This window comes from Oryctolagus cuniculus, chromosome 10, assembly GCF_964237555.1.
Source record: "Oryctolagus cuniculus chromosome 10, mOryCun1.1, whole genome shotgun sequence".
NCBI classification, from domain to species: domain Eukaryota; kingdom Metazoa; phylum Chordata; class Mammalia; order Lagomorpha; family Leporidae; genus Oryctolagus; species Oryctolagus cuniculus.
Genome location: NC_091441.1, coordinates 68954351 through 68979989, shown reverse-complemented (window position 1 = coordinate 68979989; position 25639 = coordinate 68954351). Strand labels below are relative to the sequence as shown.

The 25639-nt window shown below is 49.8% G+C and overlaps 2 protein-coding genes across 16 annotated transcripts in view; one reads left to right on the top strand and one right to left on the bottom strand.

Moving 5' to 3' along the window:
- MPPE1 (metallophosphoesterase 1) overlaps positions 1–20898 on the top strand; it is an 82951-nt gene extending 62053 nt beyond the window's left edge. For 4 of the 10 annotated variants that reach the window (XM_051852171.2, XM_051852172.2, XM_008261017.4 and 1 more), the window contains exons 3-11: positions 7469–7852; positions 9818–9926; positions 12570–12673; positions 14573–14647; positions 16048–16156; positions 16258–16326; positions 16417–16539; positions 18609–18749; positions 19823–20898. In XM_051852171.2, coding sequence (XP_051708131.1) covers positions 7572–7852; positions 9818–9926; positions 12570–12673; positions 14573–14647; positions 16048–16156; positions 16258–16326; positions 16417–16539; positions 18609–18749; positions 19823–20005 — 1194 coding nt within the window. In that variant the 5' untranslated portion in view covers positions 7469–7571 and the 3' untranslated portion in view covers positions 20006–20898. Of the gene's footprint in view, positions 1–1199; positions 1337–7468; positions 7853–9817; positions 9927–12569; positions 12674–14572; positions 14648–16047; positions 16157–16257; positions 16327–16416; positions 16540–18608; positions 18750–19822 lie in introns of those variants that run through there. The other 6 variants (XM_070050499.1, XM_051852174.2, XM_070050502.1 and 3 more) reach the window with 5 other exon arrangements.
- The window catches only part of GNAL (G protein subunit alpha L), a 191814-nt gene continuing 184736 nt past the window's right edge, over positions 18562–25639 (bottom strand). For all 6 annotated transcript variants that reach the window (XM_008261023.4, XM_070050496.1, XM_070050497.1 and 3 more), the window contains one exon: positions 18562–22624. In XM_008261023.4, the coding sequence (XP_008259245.2) occupies positions 22478–22624 (147 nt within the window). In that variant the 3' untranslated portion in view covers positions 18562–22477. The remainder of the gene's footprint in view (positions 22625–25639) is intronic.

Below are 25639 nucleotides of genomic sequence, written 5' to 3'. Positions count from 1 at the left end.
TACTAGACTTGTTTATGTTTATTTTATTTGAGAAAGAGAGTTATAGACAGTGAAAGGGAGAGACAGAGAGAAAGGTCTCCATCCACTAGTTCACTCCCCAAATGGCTGCAATGGCCGGAGCTGCGCCAATCCGAAGCCAGGAGCCAGGAGCTTCTTCCCAGTCTCCCATGTGGGTGCAGGGGCCCAAGGACTTGGGCCATCTTTTACTGCTTTCCCAGGCCATAGCAGAGAGCTGGGTTGGAAGTGGAGCATCCGGGACTAGAACCAGTGCCCATATGGGATGCCAGCGCTGCAGGCAGAGGATTAACCTACTGAGCCATGGCACCAGCCCTAATTTGTGAGTTTTATTATCAAATGATAAGCCAGCAAGAATACTATATAGTCTTCACAATACAGGGGTGCTGCTGCTTTTTTTTTTGCACTTCAGATTTATTTATTTATTTGAAAGGAGAGAGAGAGAGAGATTTTCCATTCATTGGTTCACTTTCTAAATGGCTACAACAGCCAAGATTGGGCCAGGCCAAAGCCAGGAGCCAGGAAATCCATCCGGGTCTCCCATGTGGGTGGCAGAGGCCCAAGCACTTAGGCTATCATCTACTGCCTCCCAAGCCCTTAGCAGGGAGCTGGGTCGGAGGTAGAGCAGCTGGAACATGAACCGGTGCTTTGATATGGGATGCTGGGCAAGAGGTGGCTTAACCTGCTGTGCCACAGTGTTGGCCCCAATGTGAGGGTACTTCTAAAAGTTAAAAAAAAAATACCCATGCAGCCTAGGAGACCCAGATTGAGTTCCCAACTCCTGGTTTTGGCTTGGTCCAGCCCTGGCCATTATAGACATTTGGGGAATGAACCAGTGGAATACAATGCCTTCCATTTATCTGTCTCTCTGCCTTTCAAATAAATCAGTCAATAAATAGTAAAATCTCACTGCAGGATGCCTCTGTTATAGAAGGATCCACATTGTTTCCATCAGCTTGCATCGCTGAATGGGTACTGTGGGTTGTGAGGTTCACAAGTAAGTGGCCCTGCCCAAGGACACAGAGCAGAGCTGTGGTTTGGATTCTTTGCAGGGCTGTGCAAGCTGCCATTACTGCTGCTGGGTATTCCCAGTGTCGAAATAAAAGACTTGGGGTGAACAAGTGGCTAACTCCCTCTAGAGCTCTCGTGTTTTCCTCTTTCCTGGTGAGAAGTTGGGGCTCCCTTACAGGTCTGCCTGGGATGGGGGTGTCTGCGGGGCTCCCAGTCGCTGGTGCTCAGCTGGGTCAGAAGGTGAGAAGGCAGGTCTGTCCCAGATTCGTCCCTGGAAGTGAGCACCACAAGGTCACTTTATACCCATCAGGTAGGAGTGACGCCTTACCTCCTGCTACGTGGCTTTACCATCAGCTCTACAGATTATTCTGTGTTCATTTCGGGAGGAAAATGGAGCATGTTTTGACTGTGACGTGCACTGGGAATACTAATTCTGTAAGTCTTTGGGTTACCAACCCTGCATTCTTTGGCTCACTTGCAAACAGCAGTTGACAAGAGGCCAGTGGGCAAGCCACAATGTTTGTACATCAGCGCAACAGAGACAGCACTGACTCCTTGATAGGAGCTGAACAGGGGCTTTTGTGGGGTTAGGGAGGCGTAGCAGTTCCCTCAGCACAGGGCACTTCCAGCTTGGTTTTGCACAGATACTGTTGTTTCTTTTTTTGCTCATGACACGCTCAAATTTATGGTGCTCTAAACTACCACCACCCCAGGAGGGTCACATGGTTACTCACACTTGGCTGTTCTGGGCATGTGTGCAAGGCGAGGAAGTTCCTAACAGGGCAGAAGGGCATCTTTTGCAGGTAGCTCCTTGCTCCTGCTGGGTTTGGAGCTGGAGATGGGTACATGTTAGATTGGGAAGGGCTTGGCTGAGTCCTGTATCTATCCTGTCTCATAAACATAGAGGAAGAAAAAGAGTACCAAGATTTGAGCAAAAGGAATTTTTTTTTTTCAAAAAGATTTATTTATTTGACAAGCATGTATATATATATCTTCCATCCACTGGTTCAATCCCCAAATGCCTGCAACGACCAGGGCTGGGCTAGGCTGAAGCCAGGACCCCGGAACTCCATCAGGTCTCTCATGTGGATGGTGGCAGAAGCCCAAGGATTTGGGCCATTTTCTATGGCTTTTCCCAGCAGGGAGCTGGATGGGAAGTGTAGCAGCCAGGACTTGAACCAGTGCTCCGATATGGGATGCCCACCCTTGGTTGGCCAGGGTTCTTTCCCTCTCAGACAGTCCTCCACTTCTCAGAAAAGGTTTCAGGAGTTTTCAGCTGCTGATTTGGGTACAGATTTAGGATTATAGGAGAATTCTAGGTGTTTTGAAAGGAAATGAGGAATCAATATCAAATTTTGATATGTTTGATAAAAACAAAGAACATTGAATACTCGTTTTGGTTTTTTAAGAATTTATTTATTTATTTGAAAGTCAGAATTAGAGAGGCAGAGGCAGAGACCATCCCCTGGTTCACTCCCCAGATGGCCACAATGGCCACAATGGCCAGCACTGGGCCAGGCCAAAACCAGGAACCAGGAGCTTCATCCGGGTCTCCCATGTGGATGGCAGGGGCCCAAACATTTGGGCCATCTTCTGCTGCTTTTTCAGGCCATTAGCAGGGAGCTGGATTGGGAAGTGAAGCAGCTGGAACAGGAACAGGTGCTCACATGGGATGCTGGCATCACAGGTGGCGGTTTAACTTGCTATACCACAATGCTCCCCGCCCCTCATTGGAGAGTCTTAAGGAACATATTCATTATACCTTAGAGTATCTGTGTATGTATTTGAGAGGGAGAGAAAGAAAGATCATCTAGCTGCTGGTCCACTCAAAAAATGCCTGTACACCTGGGGCTGGGTCAGGCTGATTCTGAAAGCCAGGAACTCCATCCAGGTTTCCCATGAGGGTGGTAGGAATTCATGTACCTGAGCCATCATTTGCTGCTTCCCAAGGAGCTGGATCACAGCAGAATAGCCAGGACTGGAACTGCCGCTCTGATAGGGGAAACAGGTGTGCCAAGTGGTGGCTTAACCCGCTGCGCCACAGCACCTGCCTCTCCTTTGTCTTTATGAGTGTCAGCTAGGTAGCCGATCCATGCTCTGAACCACTCAGGTGCCTGTTTACTGACAGCTGTGTGACCATGCTAAAGTTTGATCACAGGGACAGAAGGTTGGCGCAGTGCTCGAGACACTGATTAGGATGCCCATGTCCCTTCTTAGGGTGCCTGGGTTAGAGACCCAGCACCATTCCTGACTCCTGCTTCCTGGTAGGCAGCAGGTGATGGCTCAAGCAGTTGAGTCTCTGCCATCCACATGAGAGACCCAGAGAGAGTTTCTGGCTCCTGGTTTTGGCCTGGCTGTTGTAGGCATTTGGGGAGTGAACCAGTGGATGGAATCTCTCATTCTGTCTCCCTCTCTCTGTATCTTTGCCTTTCAAAAAAATAAAATAAATATGTTAAAGAATTAAAAAGACAGAGTTTGATTAGTGATAAGCTGCATGTCAGCAGGCAGCATTGCCTCCTCCTCCACACATTCCAGGGCTGACCTCCTAGGCCAGTCCTGGCCTCTTACTGTTGGTGCCACTTTCACTCTCAAAGGTGTCCCTGGTTGGAAGGTAAAGTAGCTGCTGATTCTGATTATCGTGGCAGTGTGGTTTGACTTTAGAGAAGACAGGTGTGAGGAGGAAGTTCTTGGTAAAGAAAATAAAGTCTAGCATGTGACACTGATGGTCTGGGGCCTGCTGCTTAGAGTACTTTTATTTTTCCTTTTTTTTTTAAGATTTATTTGAAAAGTAGAGTTATAGAGAGGCATAGGAGAGAGAGAGAGAGAGAGAGAGAGAGAGAGAGAGGGAGAGAGGAGAGGCAGAGATAGAGAGAGGTCTTCCATCCACTGGTTCACTCCCCAAATGGCCGCAACAGTGGAAGCTGGGTTGATCTGAAGCCAGGAGCCAGGAGCTTCTTCCAGGACTCCCTTGTGGGTGCAGGGGCCTAAGCACTTGGGCCATCCTCTGCTGCTTTCCAAGGCACATCATCAGGGAGCTGGGTTGGAAGTGGAGCAGCTGGGTCTCGAACTGGTGCCCAAATGGGATGCCGGCACTGCAGGTGGTAGCTTTACCCCCTATGCCACAGCGCTGGCCCTTCTTTTTACTTTTAAAGATCTATTTATTTGAAAGGCAGAGTGATTGAGAGAGGAGAGACAGAGAGAGAAAAAAAGAGAGATATTAATCTTTCATCTACTGGTTCACTCCCCAAATGCCCACAAAAGCCAGATATGGGCTAGGGTGAAACAGGCTGAAGCCAGGAGCCAGGAAATCCATTTGTGTCTCCCATGTGAGTAGAAGCGGCCCACGGACTTGAGCCATCATCTGCTGCCTTCCCAGGTGCACCAGGAAGAAACTGGATGGGACGTAGAGTACCCAGGAATCGAACCAGCATTCCTCTATGGGATGCAGCTCTCTCAGGTGGTGGCTCCACCTGCTGCCCCACAAAGCCTGCCCCAGACTGTGGGTTTTCTGAGAATGCCAGCAAGGGCAGTGGGGACAGCTGATTCCAGTCTACATGGAAGGCTGGTTGGACCTGTCTCTGAAAGGGTACCCTTCAAAAACCTAGCGCTTGCTTACTGCTCCCTCTTTCACCAAGTACTGGTTCACCTATTGCCATTTGCGTGATGAAGATGGGCACAGTCTCCAGGGCGTGGGTTTTGCACCATCTGTCATTCCAGCTCCTTCTGGAAAGCTAGGGGAGTGAGGACTTACATATAGCATATAATCACCAAGGCTCCATGCCAGTCAAGGAGAGCTTGTCTCAGGTATCCGTTTCTGAAGGTATTTCCAATCCTGCAGTTAAGTTTTAAACTTTGCATAATGGTTCCAAGCACTTGTTCATTCACCCTAGTTATTTTTATTTGGGTAAGGTTTTCATGTTTCCTTATCTTAGTGGGGGCTTATCATGGCACACCACTGTGAAGTAAGCCAGCCACTTTGATAGGGACTGAAATTTAGTCTTTTTTTTTTGACAGGCAGAGTTAGAGAGAGACAAAGAGAAAGGTCTTCCTTTTTCCATTGGTTCACCCCACAAGTGGCCACTACAACTGGTGTGCTGCGCCGATCCAAAGCCAGGAGCCAGGTGCTTCCTCCTGGTCTCCCATGCGGGTGCAGGGCCCAAGAACTTGGGCCATCCTCCACTGCACTCCCTGGCCACAGCAGAGAGCTGGCCAGGAAGAGGGGCAACTGGGACAGAATCTGGCGCCCTGACCAGGTCTAGAACCTGGTGTGCCAGTGCCGCAGGCAGAGGATTAGCCTAGTGAGCCACGGCGCCGCCTGAGATTTAGTCTTAATTTTTCCATGTAAATTTCAACCATTCTGAAGGCTGGATTTTTCAGAGATTATTTTAGACGTTACAGAAATGAGGTCGAGAGTTTAGCCTAGCAGTTACGATGCCTACGTCCCACACTGGAGTACCTGAGTTTGATGTCTGGCTCTGGTCCCTGCCTCCAGCTTCCTGCTGATGCAGATCCTGGGAGGCAGCAGGTGATGCTTAAGTAGGTGGGTCCCTGCCACCCCCGTGGGACACTTGGAGTGTGTTTCTGGCTGCTGGTTTTGGTCTGGCTCATCCCTGGCTTTTGTAGGCATCTGGAAAGTGAACCACTAGATGGGAGCCCCCTGTCTCTTGCTGTTTCTCTCCTCTCTGTCTCTTTGCCTCTCGAAGACCAAACCAAACACAAACAAATAAGCAAATGAGCAAACAAACAAAAGGAAGCAAGATTGATCATGAACCATGTGAAGTCCTGGATTTGTGTTAGAAAGTCATCTCCCTGAACAGGATTTTCTTTCTTGGCTCTGGTAGGGTCTCTGGTCACTGCCCCCGCCTCGGCCCTGTGAGCCTTCAGAGGCTTGTCTGACAGCTGAACTGTCTGTAGCCTCCAGGGTGGGGAGTAGACGGGTGAGTAGAGTCTGTGCTCAGCAGAGTGAGTGGAGCTCCACCTTCCACAGGCCGTCTCAGGGCAGCCTTTTACCAGTTTTTCTCTTCGGGTGTTTAAAAAATAGGTGCTTTCTTATAGGATGCAGCATTCATCTGATAGTCAGGAGAAATCCATAAGCAGTTTCCATAGAGATGTCACTGCATGGAAATGTCCTATAAAAGAAGGCTGTCCTAGGGCCGGTGCCGTGGTGTAGTGGGCTAAGCCTCTGCCTGCAGTGCCAGCATCCCATATGGGTGCCAGTTCAAGTCCCGGCTGCCCCACTTCTGACCCAGCTCTCTGCTATGGCCTGGGAAAGCAGTAGAAGATGGTCCAATTGCTTGGGCTCCTGTACCTGCATTGTATTGACCCAGCTCTGGCCGTTGCGGCCATTTGGGGAGTGAACCAGCAGGTGGAAGACCTTTCTCTCTGTCTCTCCCTCTCTCTGTAACTCTGCTTCTCAAGTAAATAATTAAAAAAAAAAAAAAAAAAAAAAAAAAAAAAAACAGGCCATCCCAAGTTTCAACCCTAATTTGCAGAGAAAATCCCATTTTTCTGGAAACATCTAATCTGGTTGCAGCATTCAGTATTCACACTGGTAGAGAGTGGCTTCGTCAGCTCCTGACCTGCATCCAGTGTGGAATGAATCGCTTGGGTCTTCAGTGCACATTATCTGCAAAGATTCACTTGGTTTGGGGGAAAGCAGCGGAGAACAGTGATGAAAACACCCAGAGCCACACATTACCCTGGGCTTATGAACCTCTTGGTTTTTTATAAAAATAAGATATAATTAAAAATTTTAATTGACCTGTTATTTAAAAGGCAGGGGAGGGGTCTGGGAGAGACATCCCTCTGCTGGTTCATTCCTGAAATATTTGCAACACCTTGGACTGGGCCCGTCCGAAGCCAGGAGCCTGAAACTCAATCCAGGTTTCCCATGTGGGTAACAGGAACCCAAGTACTTGAGTCAGCACCTGCTGCCTCTCAGAGTGCACATTAGCAGAACCTGAAATTGAGAGCAGAGCCGGGACTTGAACCCAGACCCTCTGATGTGGGTGCGGGTATCCCAAAGCAGCATCTCAACGGCTGTGCCCAGATGCCCGCCCCAACCTGTGGATGTTTAAAGCCATACAGGTGTGATGGTGACTCCTTTTGGGCATCCAGTGACTAGCATGTTAGTCACATTTTCCCACACTGTCTTCCCACCCAAACACTCATCCCTCTGAGTGTTTTCTTCTGATGATTTGTGGAGTGTAGGAGAGCTTGGTTGTCTCTGTGGGGTCATTCTCTGTGGAGGTACAGAGACCTCCAAGGGGCTAGTTGGTTCTCTTATTAGTCATTTGGTCTGTTATCCTTGCAGAAGCACAAGACAACTACCGCATGTGGAATGTAGGAAGGGTTCTGTAGCTCTTTAAGTTCTTAATAGTAGGAGGCAGTGATGTTGGAATTACTGAGGAGCATAACTCAGTTGTCTCCCTTTGCCCCGTAGGTACACAGCCGAGACCTGGACCCCACATGCACCCCCGGAGCGCCACAGCTTTCCACACCGAATTCCTGGTGGACTTTTGACTCTTGGTTGCTGAGGACTCGAAATGGCCATGATCAGATGGGGACTTGGAAGACTGACTTTTCATCTCTTAAAGAGGAGAAGCTCATTGCTTTTGAAACTCACAGCCATTATCTTGGCTGTGCTTTTCTTTTGTGAGTTTTTGGTCTATTACTTGGTGATCTTTCGGTGTAATTGGCCTGAGGTGAAAACTCGAGCCCGTGACCAGGCACGACAGACTCTTGATCCTGTGCTGAGGGCCATGTTTCTGGCCGACACTCACTTGCTTGGGGAGGTAACTGGCCACTGGTTTGACAAATTACGAAGGTAAGAATCCTGATATATTGCCTGTGCCCACAGGGCAGGTGTAACGTCCTTTCCAAGAAGGGCATTTGGGGCATTGGACTTCTGGAACTTCCTGTTTACTGAACATTGTCATATAGGGGGCCCTGTGATTGAAGAGTCAGATTTGGGCCACTGATTAGCTCTGTGACCTTGGCTGAGCTTCTAGGGCCCCTCTGAGCAGCCACCTCCTTGTTTGTATGTGGGTTGATACAAGCAGCCCCCCAGCCGTGGGAAGACCACGAGGCAGGGCGATGACAAAGAGCTGGACTGGTTACTCCCTCAGCCTTGCTGTTGTGTAGTTCTGAGCGCCTTGTGTGTTGTCTCCTCGGGGCACAGGAGACAGGCAGAGGCTGTGGCCATCTCCCTGAGGAGGGCTTGGGGCCTGTCTGTCCAGTCTGCCCCAGCACATTATGTCTGTTTTTCCCACAGGAACCACAAAGGTTTTTCTAGGAACATTTTTTTTTTCCTTTTTAAAACATTCCCCCTCCTTTTCGTCTTTCCTCCCTTCCTTCTCTGCTTCTTTCTATCCCTCCCTCCGTTCCCTCCCATCCTTTGCCTCCTCCTGTTTTCCTCTTCTTTGTCCTCTCCCTTTCTTCCCCTTTCTCCCCTCCCCCAACCTTTATTTGAAAGGCAGAGTCATACACACAGACACACACAGACACACACACACCCCACATGCACACACACACAGATCTTCCTTCTACTGGTTTACTTCCCAAATGGCTGTAAAAGTCAGGTCTGCGCCAGGAGCCAGGAACTTCATCTGGGTCTCCCACATGGCTGGCAAAAGCGCAAGCTCTTGGGCCATCATCTGCTGCCTTCCCAAGCACGTTAGCAGGAAGCTGGACTGGAAGCAGAGTGGCTGGAACTCGAACTGCTGCTCCAGTATGGGATGCCAGCACCCCAAATTGCAGCTTAATCTGCTGTGCCACAATGCTGCCCCATCTTCCCCTATTTCTGTACCCTAGATGTAACAGCCAGGAGTGTGTGGTCAAAAGGAGGGCCCATCTTGGAGTCCTTAGGAAATGACGTAGATGGGTGTTGGTTATGGAGACAGGAGGGCAGGAGGGAGGGCTGGGAGGTGTGCAGTGCTGGGCACTTTACAGCCACTGTTTTATTTAATCTCATAACCATGTTGTGGAAGGAGCTTTTCTGTTTCCTGTTGCTAACAAAGAACCTGGGACAGAGTAGGCAGTGTTCTATGGCCACCCAGTGAGTGGCTCAGCAGGTGGCATTGGGTATGAAGCCACTATGTGTCAAGCTGCATACCCCAGGTTCTTTTTGTTTGCTTCTCTCACTTCTCGGGTGATTATTTATATGGGAGACTTCAAAAAGCTCATGGATGAAATGGAATAAAAAGATAAGTGTATTTTGGTGCAAAAAAAAAGTTTGAAACCTATTCATAGTTTTTTCATAATATGCATTTCCGGTGAATTTTTTGAGGACTTCCTGGGTGTCCAGAAATCTACAGGATTTACTGTTTTGATGTTGACTAGTCTGTTTCTTTTGTTGTCTCCTCCTAACTCTGAAACAAGGGAGGTGAGACCTAAGCTAGACACCATTGTTCCCTGGGAGTGGTGCAGGATCAGGCTCACGTGGGCATCCCTGGAGCTGCATCGAGTGCTCTTGGGTTCCTGGAGCTCTCTTGGTGGAGTGATCGCTTTAGGTGTAGTGGGGGGCCCGATTCTGGACACCCTGTAGCAGAATTTGGCCTTTGAGAGGTGTAGGGGTGTGTAGGGGGGCAGCTTGATTCTTCTTGGGTGCCTTCCTTTTCCATGTTGAATCAGATACAGACTCCTGGGTCCTTCCAAGCAGCAGGTGCAGGAGCAAGAATGGGGTTGTAGAAGAAGAACGGGACCATGTAGTTCACTTCTTAAATGTCCTCTACCCAAGGAACAGACTTGACAATCCCCTTCTGACACCCCGTTGTCTCCTGTTGGCCTCCAGGGAATGGCAAATGGAGAGAGCCTTCCAGACAGCTCTGTGGTTGCTGCAGCCGGAAGTGGTCTTCATTCTAGGGGACATCTTTGATGAAGGGAAGTGGAGCATGCCCCAGGTAGGACTCTGCCCTTCCAGGTATGCTAAACTTGTTTTGAGGGCTCATTCTCACAGGCTGCCAGAGAGCCCCTGAAATGGTATTGGATTGGGTGGCAGTTTTGCTTAGCACTTCCATTAACTGCATGTAGACTATCATGAAGATTATTAGGGTTTGTGTCTGATGCCTTAGTAGACTGGCCAGTCTTTGTCTATGTAGGAAACATGTAGATTGACCAGACAGCATTTGGCTGGAATGCACCTGCCTGTGAATCTCTTGGGAAAGGGAAAACAGACGGGGGGGTGCTATTTCAGCCATCACCCACATTATAGAGTAGGTGTAGGTGCTACACAAGTCACTTGCTCTCTTCCAATTTCTTTTCTCCCGAGTGAGAGGGGTGGAAGGAGCCATGGGGACTTGATATGAGACTCCCATGCCCCTAGTGGGACCAAGACCCCTGAGCCTGGCAAAGAGGAAGGCTGCCCTCATGCGAGCTGTCAGCAGGCTCTGCTCACTCCCTTCCTGGAATGGATGAGAAAAGAGCTATTTTTGCTGCTTAGTTAAAAATGCCCTGGAGCTGGCGCTGTGCCTGCAGTACTGGCATCCCATACGGGCACTGGTTCGAGTCCTAGCTGCTCCACTTCCGGTCCGGCTATCTGCTATGGCCTGGGAAGACAGTAGAAGATGGCCCAAGTCCTTGGGCCCTCGCATCTATGTGTGAGGCCCAGAAGAAGCTCCTGGCTCCTGGCTTTGGATCAGTGCAGCTCTGGCCATTGTAGCCATCAGGGGAGTGAACCAGCAGATGGAAGATCTTTCTCTGTGTCTCTCTGCCTCTCTGTAACTCTGCCTTTCAAATAAATAAACAAGTCTTAAAAAAAAAAAAAGCCCTTTCACTCAATGTTTTTTAAAGTGATTTGATTTGAGGGATGTTTAAATTCATTGGCTTTTCTCTTCTCTTCTTTTCTTTGAGAGGTAGAGTTACAGACAGTGAGAGGGAGAGACAAGAGAGAAAGATCTTCCTTCTGTTGCTTCACTCCCCAAATGGCCGCTACAGCCTGGAGCTGTGCTGATCCGAAGCCAGGAGCCAGGAGCTTCTTCTGGTCTCCCATGTGGGTGCAGGGATCCAAGCACTTGGCCCATCTTCCACTGCTTTCCCAGGCCACAGCAGAGAGCAGGATTGGGAGAGGAGCAGCTGGGACTAGAACTGGCGGAGGTTAACCTGCACCGCAGTGCTGGCCCCAACTTCATTGGCATTTCTCAGGACAGTTCCAAAGCTGTGCAAATGAAGTTTTTTGTCCAGATATGATAGGAACCTACTCTTCACAGAGTTGTAATGTTAGTCACACCTAGAACTAAATTTAAGTATAAGATGATGGCAGTGCTATATTTAAAAAGCAACTAGCTTTTCCTTAAATAAACTTATCTTTTAATTCCATTTTCCATGAACTTTTGAAGTTTTATTTGAAAGGCAGAGTTATATATATATATAAATATATATACCTATAATATATATATATATATATACATATATACATACCATAAATACACACACACACACACACACATACTGAGAGAGAGAGAGAGAGAGAGGGAGAGAGAATGTCTTCCGTCCACTGGTTCACTCCCCCAGTGGCTGCAATGGAACAGCCAGAGCTGGGTCCAGCTGAAGCCAAGACTCTGGAACTCCATCTGGGTCTCCCATGTGGGTGGCAGAAGCCCAAGCACTTCCCAGGCACATTAGAAGGGAGCTGGATCAGTAGTGGAGCCGCCAGGACTTGAACTGGCACTCATATGGGATGCTAGTGTCACAGGTAGCAGCTTAACCTGCTGTGCCACAGGCCAGCCCTAACAACCAGCTTTAAAATGAGGTTAGATATAAATACTGCTTTTGCAAATTAAGGATTTATGATTTTCTAAGTTTGTTACTCTGATTTTCTGTTGTTCTAACTTTAAATATTATTTATTGAAATGAAACCTTTTTAAGTGAATCTTATTTCCCTAGCTTGTGCTGAAACTTGGAGGGTAAAGTTAATTTACTATTCAGAACAGAGGTCTTTTGCCTGTCCTAGGGCGGTTGTCCAATTGATATTTTTAGGTTTGTAAAAACAATGATGATGCCAACACAACCATGAAGCTGTAATGGTAACAGCAGATGTCAGAATAATCATGAAGCATTTATTATAATAAATGTTGTCTTTCTTTCTCCCACATCTCATTGGTTCTCATTCCCACTGCTGTAGCCACAGGAGAGTGCTGTCTGAAGAATGTTCTCACCCTTGTCTTGGTTAACACATGAAGCACTCACTTGGTATTTCCTAAGGGCCTGTTCCTACATCCAGATCTGAACCAGTTCCCAACCTGGGGTCCATGTTCCTCAGGGGGCCCTGGAATGATAGGGACATACTGGGGGGACTGCCAGTCAATATTTTAAGATTGGCAGAGGATACTGTTTAATTATATTTGGCATTTGAGTAAATAATTTAAAATCTTAACTGCAGTCTCTGAAAATAAGGATTGCATCAAGATTCAGAGTTCTGCATTCACTTCATGAGCATCTGATTTGGACCAGGGAATTAACTTCTCAAATCAAATGACGGATCATGTTTGTTAGTCTCAGGGAAGAGAGGGTTTCCTGGCTCTCAGCTGTGACCCTTTTGCCCCCAGGCCTGGGCGGATGATGTGGAGCGCTTTCAGAAAATGTTCCGACACCCAAGTCATGTGCAGCTGAAGGTAGTTGCTGGCAACCATGACATTGGCTTCCACTACAGGTAAGTGGTTCAGTCCAGCGTCGCTCCCTACAGTCTTAGCTGTCCTGTTCAACCTGCTGGGAAAACTTAAGGCAAAAGCCTTGCTTGTGCTGGACTGAGGAAATTTTGAGTCCTCAAAAGGACATGTAAGCAATTTAGGGATCATTACTGTTGGCACATAATATACCCTCTACAACTTCCTGCTGGATGAGTGAATTTCTTTTTTAAAAAAAGACTTATTTAACGTCAGAGTTACAGGGTGGGTTGGGGAGGGGGAGACACAGAGAGAGATTGTCCATTTATTAGTTCACTCCCCAAATGGCTGTAATGGCTGGGGGCTGGGCCAGGCAGAAGCCTGGAGCCTGAAACTCCATCAGGGTCTCCCCATGTGGGTACAGAGACCCAGGTACTTGAGCCATCTTCTGCTGCTTTCCTAGGCACATTAGCAGGGAGCTGGATCAGAAGTGGAGCAGGGGCCATTGCTATGGCATAGCAGGTAAAGCCACTGCCTGCAGTGCTGGCATCCCATATGGGTGCTCATTTGAGACCTGGCTGCTCCACTTCTGATCCAGTTCCCTGCTAATGGCCTGGAAAAGCAGCCGATGATGGCCCAAGTCCTTGGGCCCCTGCACCAACATGAGAGACCCAGAAGTTCTTGGCTCCTGGCTTTGGACTGGTCCAGCTCCAGCTGTTATGGCCATTTTGGGAGTGAACCAGTGGATAGAAGATATCTCTCTCTCTTTCTCTTTCTCTTGGCAACAATGCCCTTCAAATAAATCTTAAAAAAAAAAAAAAAGGAGAAGCTAGGACTCAAACCTGTGTCACAGGCAATGACTTTAACCAGTTGTGCCACAATACTGGTCCCTGGATGAATGAATTATGCCTTTGGGAAGCATCTAACTTGAAATGTATATTTAATGGCCTAAAGTTTTCTTGGGGAGTTGGAAAAGACCATTTATACTTTAATGGCTAACATGTATATAGTGTTACAATCCTTATAACATGCCAGCTCATTCTTATTTACTTCCAAATATTAACTCATTTAATCTTTTCCATAGTTTTGTATTTTTTTTTAAATTTATTTTATTTATTTGAAAGACAGGGTTACAGAGAGAGGTAGAGACAGAGAGGTCTTCCATCCACTGGTGCACTCCCTAGATGGTTGCAATTGCCAGAGCTGAGCCAATCCGAAGCCAGGAGCCAGGAGCCAGGAGCTTCTTCTGGGTATCCCACACGGGTGCAGGGTCCCAAGGACTTGGGTCATTTTTCATTGCTTTCCCAGGCCATAGCAGAGAGCTGGATTGGAAGAGGAGCAGCCTGGACTAGAACCGGCACCCATATGAGATGCCGGCGCTTCAGGCCAGGGCTTTAACCCGCTGTGCCACAGCGCTGGCCCCAAGGTCTTGTATTTTTTTAAAAAGATTTATTTATTTATTTGAAAGGCAAAATGACAATGATTATCTACCTATCTATCTTTCTCTATAGAGAGAGATATCTTTCATCTGTTGGCTCATTCCTCAAATGCTCTCAACAGCCAGGTCTGGGTCAGGCTAACAGGAGCTAGGAACCCCATCCTGGTCTTCTAGGTGCATTAGCAGGAAGCTGGATCAGAAACGGAGCAGCTGGGACTCAAATTGGCTCTCTGACATGGAATGCTGGCATCACATCACCAAACATTGGCTTAACGTGCTGGGGCACAACGCTGACACCTCAGTCCTATTATTTTACCAACGGTACTAGTGAGGGACCTGAAGTCCAGGAGATTAAGTAACTTGCTTCTGGCCCCAAGCTGAGCTGGAGCCCCCGCTGGTACTGCTGGTGTGACACTCAGATCCTGATGCGTCCTTTCTGTGTCCCTGATAACTCTGAAATCCCCAAATAGCTTGAGTGAAAAACCTTTCTTTTTCCAATTGATTATAGGATGACCAGATACAAAGTAAAACGGTTTGAGAGAGCTTTCAACTGTGAAATGCTGTTTTCTTGGAAAGGAGTTAAGTGAGTATTGTTTGTGAGTTTTCATGACCACCTTGAGTCCTTGGGAACTTCAGTTCTAGAAGGTGACTGCCATGCCTGCTTCCATGGCCTGGCCCATCATCTGGGGCTGCTGTCCCTCAGGCTGTACTTGCCGATGGTTGAGGGGAGACCTTAAAGCACCCTGGTTTTCCTTAAATGATGCCTGTGGATGCCTCTGCTCGCCCTGAGCCCTGCTCTTTCTCTCTGCTCTGGCTCTGGGGGGTGCACACACATTTTTCAGCCCAACTTTTTAAAGAAGGAGCTTTGAAGTCTCCTAACTCCACTTTACAAAGGCGGCTTCCATAGATACAGCGTCCTGGGACTGGGTGGCCAGCGCGTGGAGTGTGCCCAGGGCTCTGTGCCATCCCTGTCCTTTAGACCAGAGCATCCTAACCGTGGTCTGGCCATCTCTGGAGCTTCGGTGGGCCAGACGGTGTGCCGATCCTAGTTGTAGCAGCAGGACGAGAGCTCCGGTTAGTCATTTCCTTCCTGTACCTGTGTGGCTCGGTGGCCAGCTCACACCCTCTCTGGAAAGAACCTGGAGGCCTCTCCCTCCTGCAGCCTGAGTCATAATGCACACAAGATACTAGTTACTTCCTGCTAAGCAGATCGTGTCAGACTTTGGACACACTTACCGTGTTCCAGATCACTTGATGACTCAGCTCGTTTTCTGTGAAACTGGTGACATCTCACGCAGTCTTTACTGACAGGTGCCCCTCTGGTGCCCAGGTGCAAGGACAGAAAAGGATCTCTAGTGGCAGTCAATGAGAGACCCAGCCAGGTAAAGGGACTGTGGAAGATAACTGTCACCGGTGTTGTCACACCCTCGGTTTGGACTATCCAGACCCTGTTAGCCCTAACCAGCACCTCACCTGCTGCCTTACTTGCTGAGTGTCCATCACCAGAAGCCCCCAGTGGTTGACTTCATGGGGAGAGAACAGGTTTGGGTGCATACTGAGTGCTTCCATGGCTTTGCTCCGTGCACCTGCTGGTTCATTTCATTGACTCCGCACTGTGCCCAGCTACGGTGTCCAGGCCACTCAGAGGAGGCATGGAGAGGTTCCAGCTTGCCCCAGGACACATGGTCTGGTTAGATGCTAAGCTGAGGGGCAGCCTAACCTCAGAGCTTCTGTAATGGGGTTTCTCCCAAGGTCAAGGTTAAAAACTCCTTTTTCCCATGCCATGGCCTCAACTCCCAGTAGCACTGTTTCTGTTTTGTTAGCCGTGATGCATAAAATGCGTTAGTCTTATTGGGATTTCAAACTGTGTGGGTTTGTTTCTTCACACTGTGCACGCTTAGTCTTCTCTGCATGGGGAGCGTGGGGAGAGGCACGCACGTGCAGCGCAGTGGCCTGACTTCTGCCTGCCCCCGTCTGCCTCAGTTTTGTGATGGTCAACAGTGTGGCGCTGGAAGGGGACGGCTGTACCATCTGCTCCAAAGCTGAAGAGGAGCTCATGGACATCTCTCACAAACTGAACTGCTCCCGACAGGTAGGCCACCTCTGAGCGCCAAGGGGCCTCCTGCTCCCACTTCCTGCCCTAGCGTGTGCTGAGTGTCAGCTGTGCCGCATTACGGGGTGACTTCTCGCCAGCAGGGACAAGGAGCCAGCCACTGTGCAGCAGGGCAGCCGCTCCCCGCGTCCGCCCCCATCCTCCTGCAGGTGAGCGGGGGAGAGGGGAGCAGCGACGCCCAGGCCAAGCCCCCGGGGTTCCGCCAAGTCCCACCCGACTCCTTTTTAAACCCCCGCCAGCATTATCCACTCTATCGGAGAAGCGATGCTAACTGTTCTGGGGATGACGCGGCCCCTCCAGAGGAAAGGGACATCCCGTTTAAGGAGAAGTACGACGTGCTTTCTCAGGAGGCTTCCCAAAAGGTATGGCCCTGTGCAGTGGCGCCACCGCGGGTCCCTGGCTCCCTCTCCCCTCCTGTGGCTTCACAAGCAGCATGGGGTGGAGGGGTGTTCCCTAGGGCAGATGAGGGTGTCCTTTCATCTGTATTTATTTGAGAGACACAGTGCTTCTATCTGCTGTGTCATTCCCCAGATGCCCACAGTGGTCCCTGTCCCCGGCAGGGCCAAGCCAGGGACTAGGAACTCAACCCAGGTCTCCCTTGTGGGTGGCAGGAACTCAGTTACTTGAGCCGTCACTGCAGCCTCCCAGGGCCTGCAGTAGCAGGAAGCTGGCGTCAGGAGCTGGGGCCGGGAATTGAACCCAGGTCCCTGGATGTGGACGTTAACCCCCAGGCTGAATGGTTGCCCGCAGATGGCTTTTACAGTTAACAGCTGCAGGCTGGGGAAGGTCATGACAGTATCTCAGGTTTCCATTTAGTCACTTTGTTCCCTTTTCTAATTTCTAGTCGGCTATATATTCTCAGCTATTCATCATACTTTCAGTTAGTTATCATACTCAAAGCTTTCTTAAAACTTAAAATGTATTTGGAAATACAGATGAGTCATGTTTTAAGGCCTTAGTTAAAATAAGTGCATTTTTAAAAATTTATTTTTGCACGTTCTTATTTATTTCTGTAATATATGAGGTTATATCAAAAAGGTCATGGAAAATGGAATTAAAAATCAGTTTGGGCCGGCGCTGTGGCTCAGTAGGCTAATCCTCTGCCTGTGGCGCCGGCACACCGGGTTCTAGTCCCGGTCAGGGCGCCGGATTCTGTCCCGGTTGCCCCTCTTCCAGGCCAGCTCTCTGCTGTGGCCCGGGAGTGCAGTGGAGGATGGCCCAAGTGCTTGGGCCCTGCACCCACACGGGAGACCAGGAGAAGCACCTGGCTCCTGGCTTCGGATTAGCGCAGCACGCCGGCCGTGGTGCCCATTGGAAGGTGAACCAACGGCAAAAGGAAGACCTTTCTGTCTCTCTCTCTCACTGTCCACTCTGCCTGTCAGAAAAAAAAAAAATCAGTTTGATGCAAAAGAAATTGGAATCCATGCATATAAGGAGTATTCAAAAAGTCCATAAAAACGCATATTATGAAAAAGCTATGTGTAGATTTTAGATTTTTTGGTATCAAACTCCCCAGATGCCTACAGTGGCCAGGCTGGAGCTGGGAGCTGGGAGTTCAAGGCAGGTCTCCCTCGGGGGTGGCAGGAACCAGTTACTTGAGCCATTATTGCTGCCACTCAGGGTCAGGAAGCTGGAGTCAGGAGCCGAGTGAGGGAGTGACCCCAGGAATGGTGGTGTGAGATGTGGGTGTCTTAACCAGGAGGCCAAACGCCTGCCCCTTAAACTTTTATTTTATTTTAGATTTATTTATTTATTTGAAAGGCAGAGCCACAGGGAGGAAGAGGCAGAGAGAGGGCCCACCCCCCCAGACGGCCACAACGGCTGCGCCAATCAGGAGCCAGGAGCCCCTTCCAGGTCCCTCATATGGGTACAGAGCCCAAGGACCTGGGCCATCTTTCACTGCTTTCCCAGGCCACAGCAGAGAGCCAGATCAGAAGTGGAGCAGCCGGGACTAGAACTGGAGCCCATATGGGATGCCGGCACTGCAGGCAGCGGCTTGACCCGCTACACCACAGTGTCGGCGCCTATAAACTTACCTTTTAATTTCATTTCCCATAGACTTTCTGAAGTACCTTCATATATGTTAAATTTATATATAGTAAAACTAAAATTTACTTCTAGAATATATTTATGAAATAAATGTATAATGATTTTATAAAAAATGAGTAAAGAATTGTTAAAAACCTATGTGGGGAAGAGCAGACTGTAAGAGGCAGAAGTTGCCTTTGAATGTAAACAAGTATCTGAAGGAACAAAGACAGCGACCTAGTGAGGACTGGGTATTTAATTCACTGAACCAAGTGCCAGCCAGTGGCCTTGTCTCACAGTGGCAGTGGGAGTGGCGCCTGTGTGTGTGTGTGTCTGTGTGTGTGTGTGTGTGTGTAGGGGGGTCTGATCGTTCATGGCTGCCTTGTGTCTCCTTGCTGCCCAGCTGCTGTGGTGGCTCCGGCCACGCCTGGTCCTGAGCGGCCACACGCACAGCGCCTGCGAGGTGCTCCACCAGGGAGGCGTCCCGGAGATCAGCGTCCCGTCTTTCAACTGGAGGAACAGAAACAACCCCAGCTTCATCATGGTAATGTGAAAGTTTATTTTGTTGGAAAGCTTTCATAAGTATTGAAATCAACACAGTACTCAACTATTGAATTGCTACCTTCGGTAAAAATATACAAAAGCCATTACGAAGTTTCACTCCCTACACAATTTGATGCCCCGCCCCCTCCCTGAACAGATAAACAATACACAGTTCCTGGGGCTGCACAGGTGCAGGTGGGGAGTGAGGGGTGGGCGCGTCTTGCAAAGAGGTTTTTATCCTTTAGGGAGGGCAGCGCCCTCTGGGTGTGTGTTTCATTTCCTAAGGAAACAGGATCATTTACCCCTTAGCTTATCTCGATGTCTTCTCTTCCTTCCCAAGTGAGCCCAGTGCCCTGGCAGACAGTGCTGGCACCACAGCCTTTGCACATGGGTTAAAGATGTTTCTTCAACAAGCCTTGCCCTGACATGCTAGCTGCCAGCTGCCTTCTTTTAGCTATGGGTTTCTGTACCAGGTCATAATGTCAGGTGCTTGATAAAAGGAGGTGTTGGCGGGAAGCCCTAATGTTTTCAGATTCAAAGTAAGTAAGAACATACTCCCCCTCCCCGCCACCCCACTGCCCTACCCCGGACATCCCACACTACAAAAGTGTCTGCAGAACAAGGCCCGTGGAGACGCCTGGGCACGTGCATTTCTAGGACACCGATGGCTTGGTTCAGAGTCAGGTGCCACAGGAGCAGCCTGGTACTCCTCACTGGCCTTGGTCCTTGGCCTGCATGGTGCCTCTCTGCAGCTCTGTCCCCTCTCTGTGAGATGGGAGCCTCCTGTGCCAGTGGCTACTTTTAATGGAGAGGTCAGCCTTCCAGACCTGCTGCCCCAGGCACCCACAGCCCTGACCTCCTTCTCTTGTGAGCACCTGTGTTGGTCAGTGGTGACTTGTGCAGGCTTAAGACTGTGGCCCCAAAGTCTCGGGCAAGGGGACCTCTTCTCCTCACCCGGGGGACCCCACCCCCAGAGGCGTCCTTTCCTCTGTGGTTTCTAAGTCAAGGGGCTCTGTTCCAGCTGTATCTGGTGTTCTTGCTGCAGTATAACCTTCCCATTAATTTCTTTTCCAGGGCAGCATAACATCCTCCGATTATGCCCTCTCCAAGTGCTACCTCCCGTATGAGGACACGGTTCTGTCCATGTACTGTGGAGCAGCTGGCCTCCTCGTGGTCCTCCTCCTAGCCCACTTTGAGCTTTTAGCCCCACGTTTTCTTTTTGGTCGCCACCTGATCAGAATGCACACGGTGAGGTGAAAAGCAGGCAATCTTTGCATCTAGCCATCAACATCAAAGCCAAATACACAGAACTTCCAGCAGAGCTCACGTTAAGAGTCCAGTGGACGGCGAGAATCCAGTGTCGGCCTTCTTTATGCACGTCTTAGAAATCCTACATCACTGATGTGAGTGACTGCAGGATAAATGTACTATTCTCATGCTAGAAAAATGGAACATGTACTCTACAACAAATCTGTTTCCTCATTTCTATAAAATAATCAAAGTTGCTTCTGTACAGTACGTAAATGCTATCTATTGACACCACAGCTTGCATGCACAACACAGTCCTTGCTTCCTCAGGAAGGCCCCTGGCAGCCCTGCCGCACACGGGGTTATGTGTGCACGTGAGCAGTGGGCTTGCTTCTGTCCCCTGTGCAGTGATTCTCCAGCGTCCGCCTCCCTACACAGGTGCACCTTGCAGCAACATCCTGTCTTCACAGACTTCCCTGCTGAGCCAGAGGCAGACTTGCAGAGCCGCGTAACTCTCTCCAGGAGGCTGCGTTGTTACATCTGAATTCAGTGACTCAGGGATCACAAGAAAGTTGCAACCTGGATTTTTTAAACTCAACCATTTAAGTAGGAGGTGTAGAGAATTAAGTAATAATGTGAACAACAATATGTAACCTCATTTTTTTATGTGGATACATCTTCATTTTCCTTGAAAGTATAGGGGAATGAAAAATCATGTTTATGTCTCAGTTCGGTGAAGAGCTTTGTGAACAAGAAAACTGATGAAGAGAACACGTGGTACTGACTGCTTGTAAAGCTGTCATCCTTTCATGGAGAAGCAGCATTTAAGTCTGAATTTATAAAGGATCACGAAATGCTCATTTACAGAGTGCACTTAAAAGTATTAAACTGTTTAAGAGGCAGTTAGTGGGGTGATTTTCTGGATTTGTATTGAGAATTTAACTTCAGACATCTTTACGGATTGCTTTAGACCTAAGGGAACTACTGTCAAAGCTGTGACTATAGACAGGCTGTGAAGCATCTAGTTTTGTACTGTGTGCCCTAACTTTTGAGGTTGCATTTGCAAATCCTACATGTGTGCGGGACAGCCATGTATGTTGGGTGTACATTGACACTGCCCTTCTTCCTCTGGGTCAGGTGCACACATTGACACCCATGTGTCTATCTGATGTTTGTCTGATGGCGCTTGTGCCCCAGGCTCTGACTAAGGCAATGGCTGCCCTGTGTCCCCTAGGAGGCCTGAAGAAGTCTTGAACCAGCAAAGCAATCAAGAAACACATTGTCTGAAAGGGCTGAAGACCCCTGATTCTCTGAAGGAAGATGAGATGACAGTTTTGCCTTTGAGCCGAGTTCAGGTGTGTACAGCTGAGCGCAGAGAAGTGCAAGCAGGTGGCTGCAGCAGCTTGTGGCGTCGTCACACCGTTGTCGGTAGGGTGTGGCGGCAGGACGTGCCATTTCTATCATTTTCTTACGAAGGAGGATTTTATAAAGTACTACCTGATAAAAAATACTCTAAATTCTACAGCTATCATTCATTGCCTTTTAAAGGTAACATTGACACTAGCTGTGGAGCACAACAAGAACACGTTTCTTTTTACAGGGTTAGCCATAATCAAGGCACGGAAATCTACAAGGATTTTTCTTTAGTAGTGATACAAAAGAATATTACATCTTGTGGTCTGTACAATGTAAGAACCCAGCAACAAAAAGAAAAGAAAAGGGAAAGGAGACTACACCTAAATTTTGTGGAAGTACAGAGAAATATTTTTAGATGGGACACATTTTTGCAGGAGGAAGTGTGGTAGATCTTCTGCCCACCAGGTAACTGCCAGCTAACTCTATCAGGTTTTCTGCCAAGTAACTCTAATTCAAATGCCCGAAGCTGGCAGCCACTGTCAGTGTGATGGAAAAAGGTTTCTTGTCACCCTATCCCTTGGGGTCTACCCTAAGTCCTGGATGGTGTGGATCGGAAGGGCCGGCCACCTGTTAGCCTGTAGCCTTGTGTGTGTGTGTGTGTGTGTGTGCGCAGGGTGATGGGACAGTCATGGTGCACAGCACTGTACACATACTTTGCAATCATGTGTGCTTTCTCCTTGTCTACCAACTCTCCTTGCTGATCGGTGGATGAGGGAGTGAGTACAAGGAGCCCCGGCCCAGGGAGATTTCACTGCAGTGTCAATCCTGTCATAGTGGGCATTTGCCGTGACACAAACCGGTGAGCCACAGGGAACCTGTGGCAGGCTGTGCTCAGTGAGAACAGAAAGCTACGGAACCAAACCTGGCGTCAGGGGGCACAGAGGTAGCCGGAGGCTTGGTGGTCGGTCACACACGGGACGTACCAGGATGGGACAGACGGTGGCCAGGTGACACTAAAAACTACGTCCTACCGTGGCATGGGGCGACAGACACACAGTCCACAGGGGCGCTCCACCCGTGGGGTAGAAGGGAGCAGGGGGCGGCGCGGTGGGGCGGGGCGGGGTCTCACAAGAGTTCGTACTGCTTGAGGTGCATCCGCTGGATGATGTCGCGGCAGTCGTTGAACACGCGGCGGATGTTCTCCGTGTCCACGGCGCAGGTGAAGTGGGGGTAGCAGTAGTGCTTGCCGTCGCCCGTGGCTGTGCTGATCCTCTGCAAGACACACAGTGGCTGCTGAGGGACACACAGCCCCAGCCCCTCGCCCAGCGGGCACTCAAGGCTAGAGGGGGCTGGAGATGGCCGGCTGGCTGCTCGTCCACTCGGGAGTGCACTCAGCAGTAGGGACTATCTGCATACTGGACATACTGCCCGCGGGCCCCCCACAGCCCGCAGCCCAGCTCTGTACCCAGGGCCTCAGCGGAGCTGGGGACGCAGCACACAGAGAGGGTACTCCCAAAAGTCTGTGGAAGATGGAATTAAGGTATAACTCTATTTTGGCTCAAAACACCTTGAACTCCATACGTAGGAGAGGTTTTCAAAAAGTAGATGGAGAGGCTGGCACTGTGTTGAGTAGCTGCCTGCTGCATCCCATATGAGAACCCATATGTGTCCCAGCTGCTCCACTTCCAATCCAGCTCCCTGCTAATGGCCTGGGAGGGCAGCAGAGGATGGCCCAAGTGCATGGGCCCCTGCCATTCACGTGGGAGACCCGGATGGAGTGCGAAGCTCCTGGCTTTGGCTTGGCCCAGCCCCAGCCTTTTGGTCATTTAGGGAGTGAACCAGTAGATGGAAGGTATCTCTCTGTCCCTCCCTTTCTCTCTGCCACTCTGCTTTTCAAATAAGCAAGTAAACAAACAAATATTTAAAAAGTTGATGGAAAATTCCTATTACAAAAAACCAGCATGGATTTCCACAGTTTTATTTTTTCTCCCCCAAACATCTTTTCATTCCATTTTCCCAAGGACTTTCTGCATACCTTTGTGTAGGTGAACGGCAGTTGCAGAGAGAAGCCAAGTTAAACCTCTCCAGAAAGGGAAGGTCCGCACCAGGGTGCTGTTCTAGAATTTTCTGTGATAATGTACATGTCCTCTATCTGCCTTGTCCATACAGTGGCCACTATGAGTGGTTGACCCTGTGTTTTTAGTTCATGTAGTTTTAATAATTAAAGTTTAACATGCACGTGTGACTTGGGGTTCTGTACTGGACACTGCCCTGGTCACCCTCCTCCTCCTCTACACAGCTGAACTGCAGCGTCTGTTAAGGGCTGGCCCCTGGTCACCAGTGTAGTGCTTCCAGTGCCTGGGAGGAAACTGCTCTTGTCAGGTAACTGGGACAGGCAGGGTCGGGCATCACCAGCCACGAGCCATGAGCACATCTTACAGCGACATGCGCATGTGCCAAGTGGGACAGCGTGGAGAGGGCTGTTAGGGGCTGAATTGTGTCCTCCAAAATTCATAGGCTTCCATCCCACTGCCAGTACCGCAGGGCTCTGTGAGGGGGCTTGGAAACTGGGATGGGCATTTGGCCTTGAGATTAAGACCTGCGCATCCCCTGCTGGAGTGCTGGAGTTCAATACCCAGTTCTGGCTCCCAACTCCAGCCTCAGGCTAAATGCAGACCCTGGAAGGCAGCGGTGATGGCTAAAGTAATTGTGTCCCTGCCACTCATGTGGGAGACCTGGATTGAGTTTGTGGCTCCCGCCTTTGGCCAGCCCAATCCTGGCTGTTGCAGTCATTTGGGGAGTGAACTAGTAAATGGGAGTTCTCTCTCTCTCTCTATCTCATAAATAATCTAAAGAACCCAAAAAAGCAACAGTGCACACTTTCTATGAGCTTTCTGAAGCTGCCCTGTATTTGGAGACAGGGTCATTAGAGAAGTGACTAAGGTAAAATGAGGCCGTGTGCGCGCCCTGACCCGCCTGGCTGGTGTCCTTGGGAGGAGCGGAGCCCGGGAGGACACAGGGAGCAGATGCACCTGCAGGCCAGGTGAGAGGAGGCGTGCTGAGGCTGCCGCCCAGCCTGGGCAAACTCCGAGGCCCTGGGAGCCTTCCTCAGAGCAGCCACAGGACGCCTGGGACGTTCCGTTCCTGCGAAGCCTCCTGGGAAAGCATCTGTGCAGAAGTGCTGGGACAGGGACAGGACCTTGCGAGATGTTCATCAAAGGCTTCTTAGAGGCTCCAGCTGATTTTGCACAGCAGCTGGAGTTCTCTATTTTTTTGACAGGTAGAGTTAGACAGTGAGAGAGACAGAGAGAAAGGTCTTCCTTCCGTTGGTTCACCCCCCAAATGGCTGCCATGGCCGGCTCACTGTGCCGATCATGAAGCCAGAAGCCAGGAGCCAGGTGCTCCCAACCCCGCCCCGGTCTCCCATGCGGGTGCAGGGCCCAAGCACTTGGGCCATCCTCCACTGCCTTCCCGGGCCAAGCAGAGAGCTGACTGGAAGAGGAGCAACTAGGACAGAACCGGTGCCCCAACTGGGACTAGAACCCGGAGTACCGGCCCCCCAGGCGGAAGATTAGCCTAGTGAGCCGTGGCACCGGCCTGGAGTTCTCTTAGCACTTGAAAACATTTTAAACTTACAAACCCTGACAGGAGCAGGTTATAAATCTTCTCAATCCTGAGCCCCAGGTGAGGTATTGGGCACACACACAGTGAGTGGGTAGTTAATTGAGTGAGAAATAGGCTCTCCTCTGTCATAATCGGACTTCTTTGTCCCTGCCTGGGGCAACAGACATTGTGGGAATGGAGGCATGACAAGGCCGCTGCAGTTCGCACACGGCGGTTCATCTCTCTGCACACCTGCTGCGGCCCTGGATTTTCATGAACAGTGATAAGGAAAACTGGGTCGTCCCAGACTCTGCTCCAGGGCTGTGCCCCCTGGCTGCTGCCCAACTCCCTGAGGCCCTCCCCCAGGTGGTAACATCCCAGGGGAGCTCGTGAACTACTCAGCAGATGGCCCCCCCACCCCGAGATGAAGGCGTCTCAGGAATGCCACGTGCCTGGCGACATCACCGTCTTTGCTTTCGAGGGTTTGAAGATGGCTGGGTCCACCCAAGTCACGGTTTCATCCCAGGTTTGCTCCCATGCAGCTCAAATACAAATAAACAGGTGCAGCTGGCAGCTTCCCCATGCGCCTGGGCCTGCAGCTGCAGGTTGCAGCTCAGACCCTCTCGGGCTCTCTGCACCCTGGGCGAATTCTGCAACGCAGAGTGCGAGTTGTAGAACTGTGAG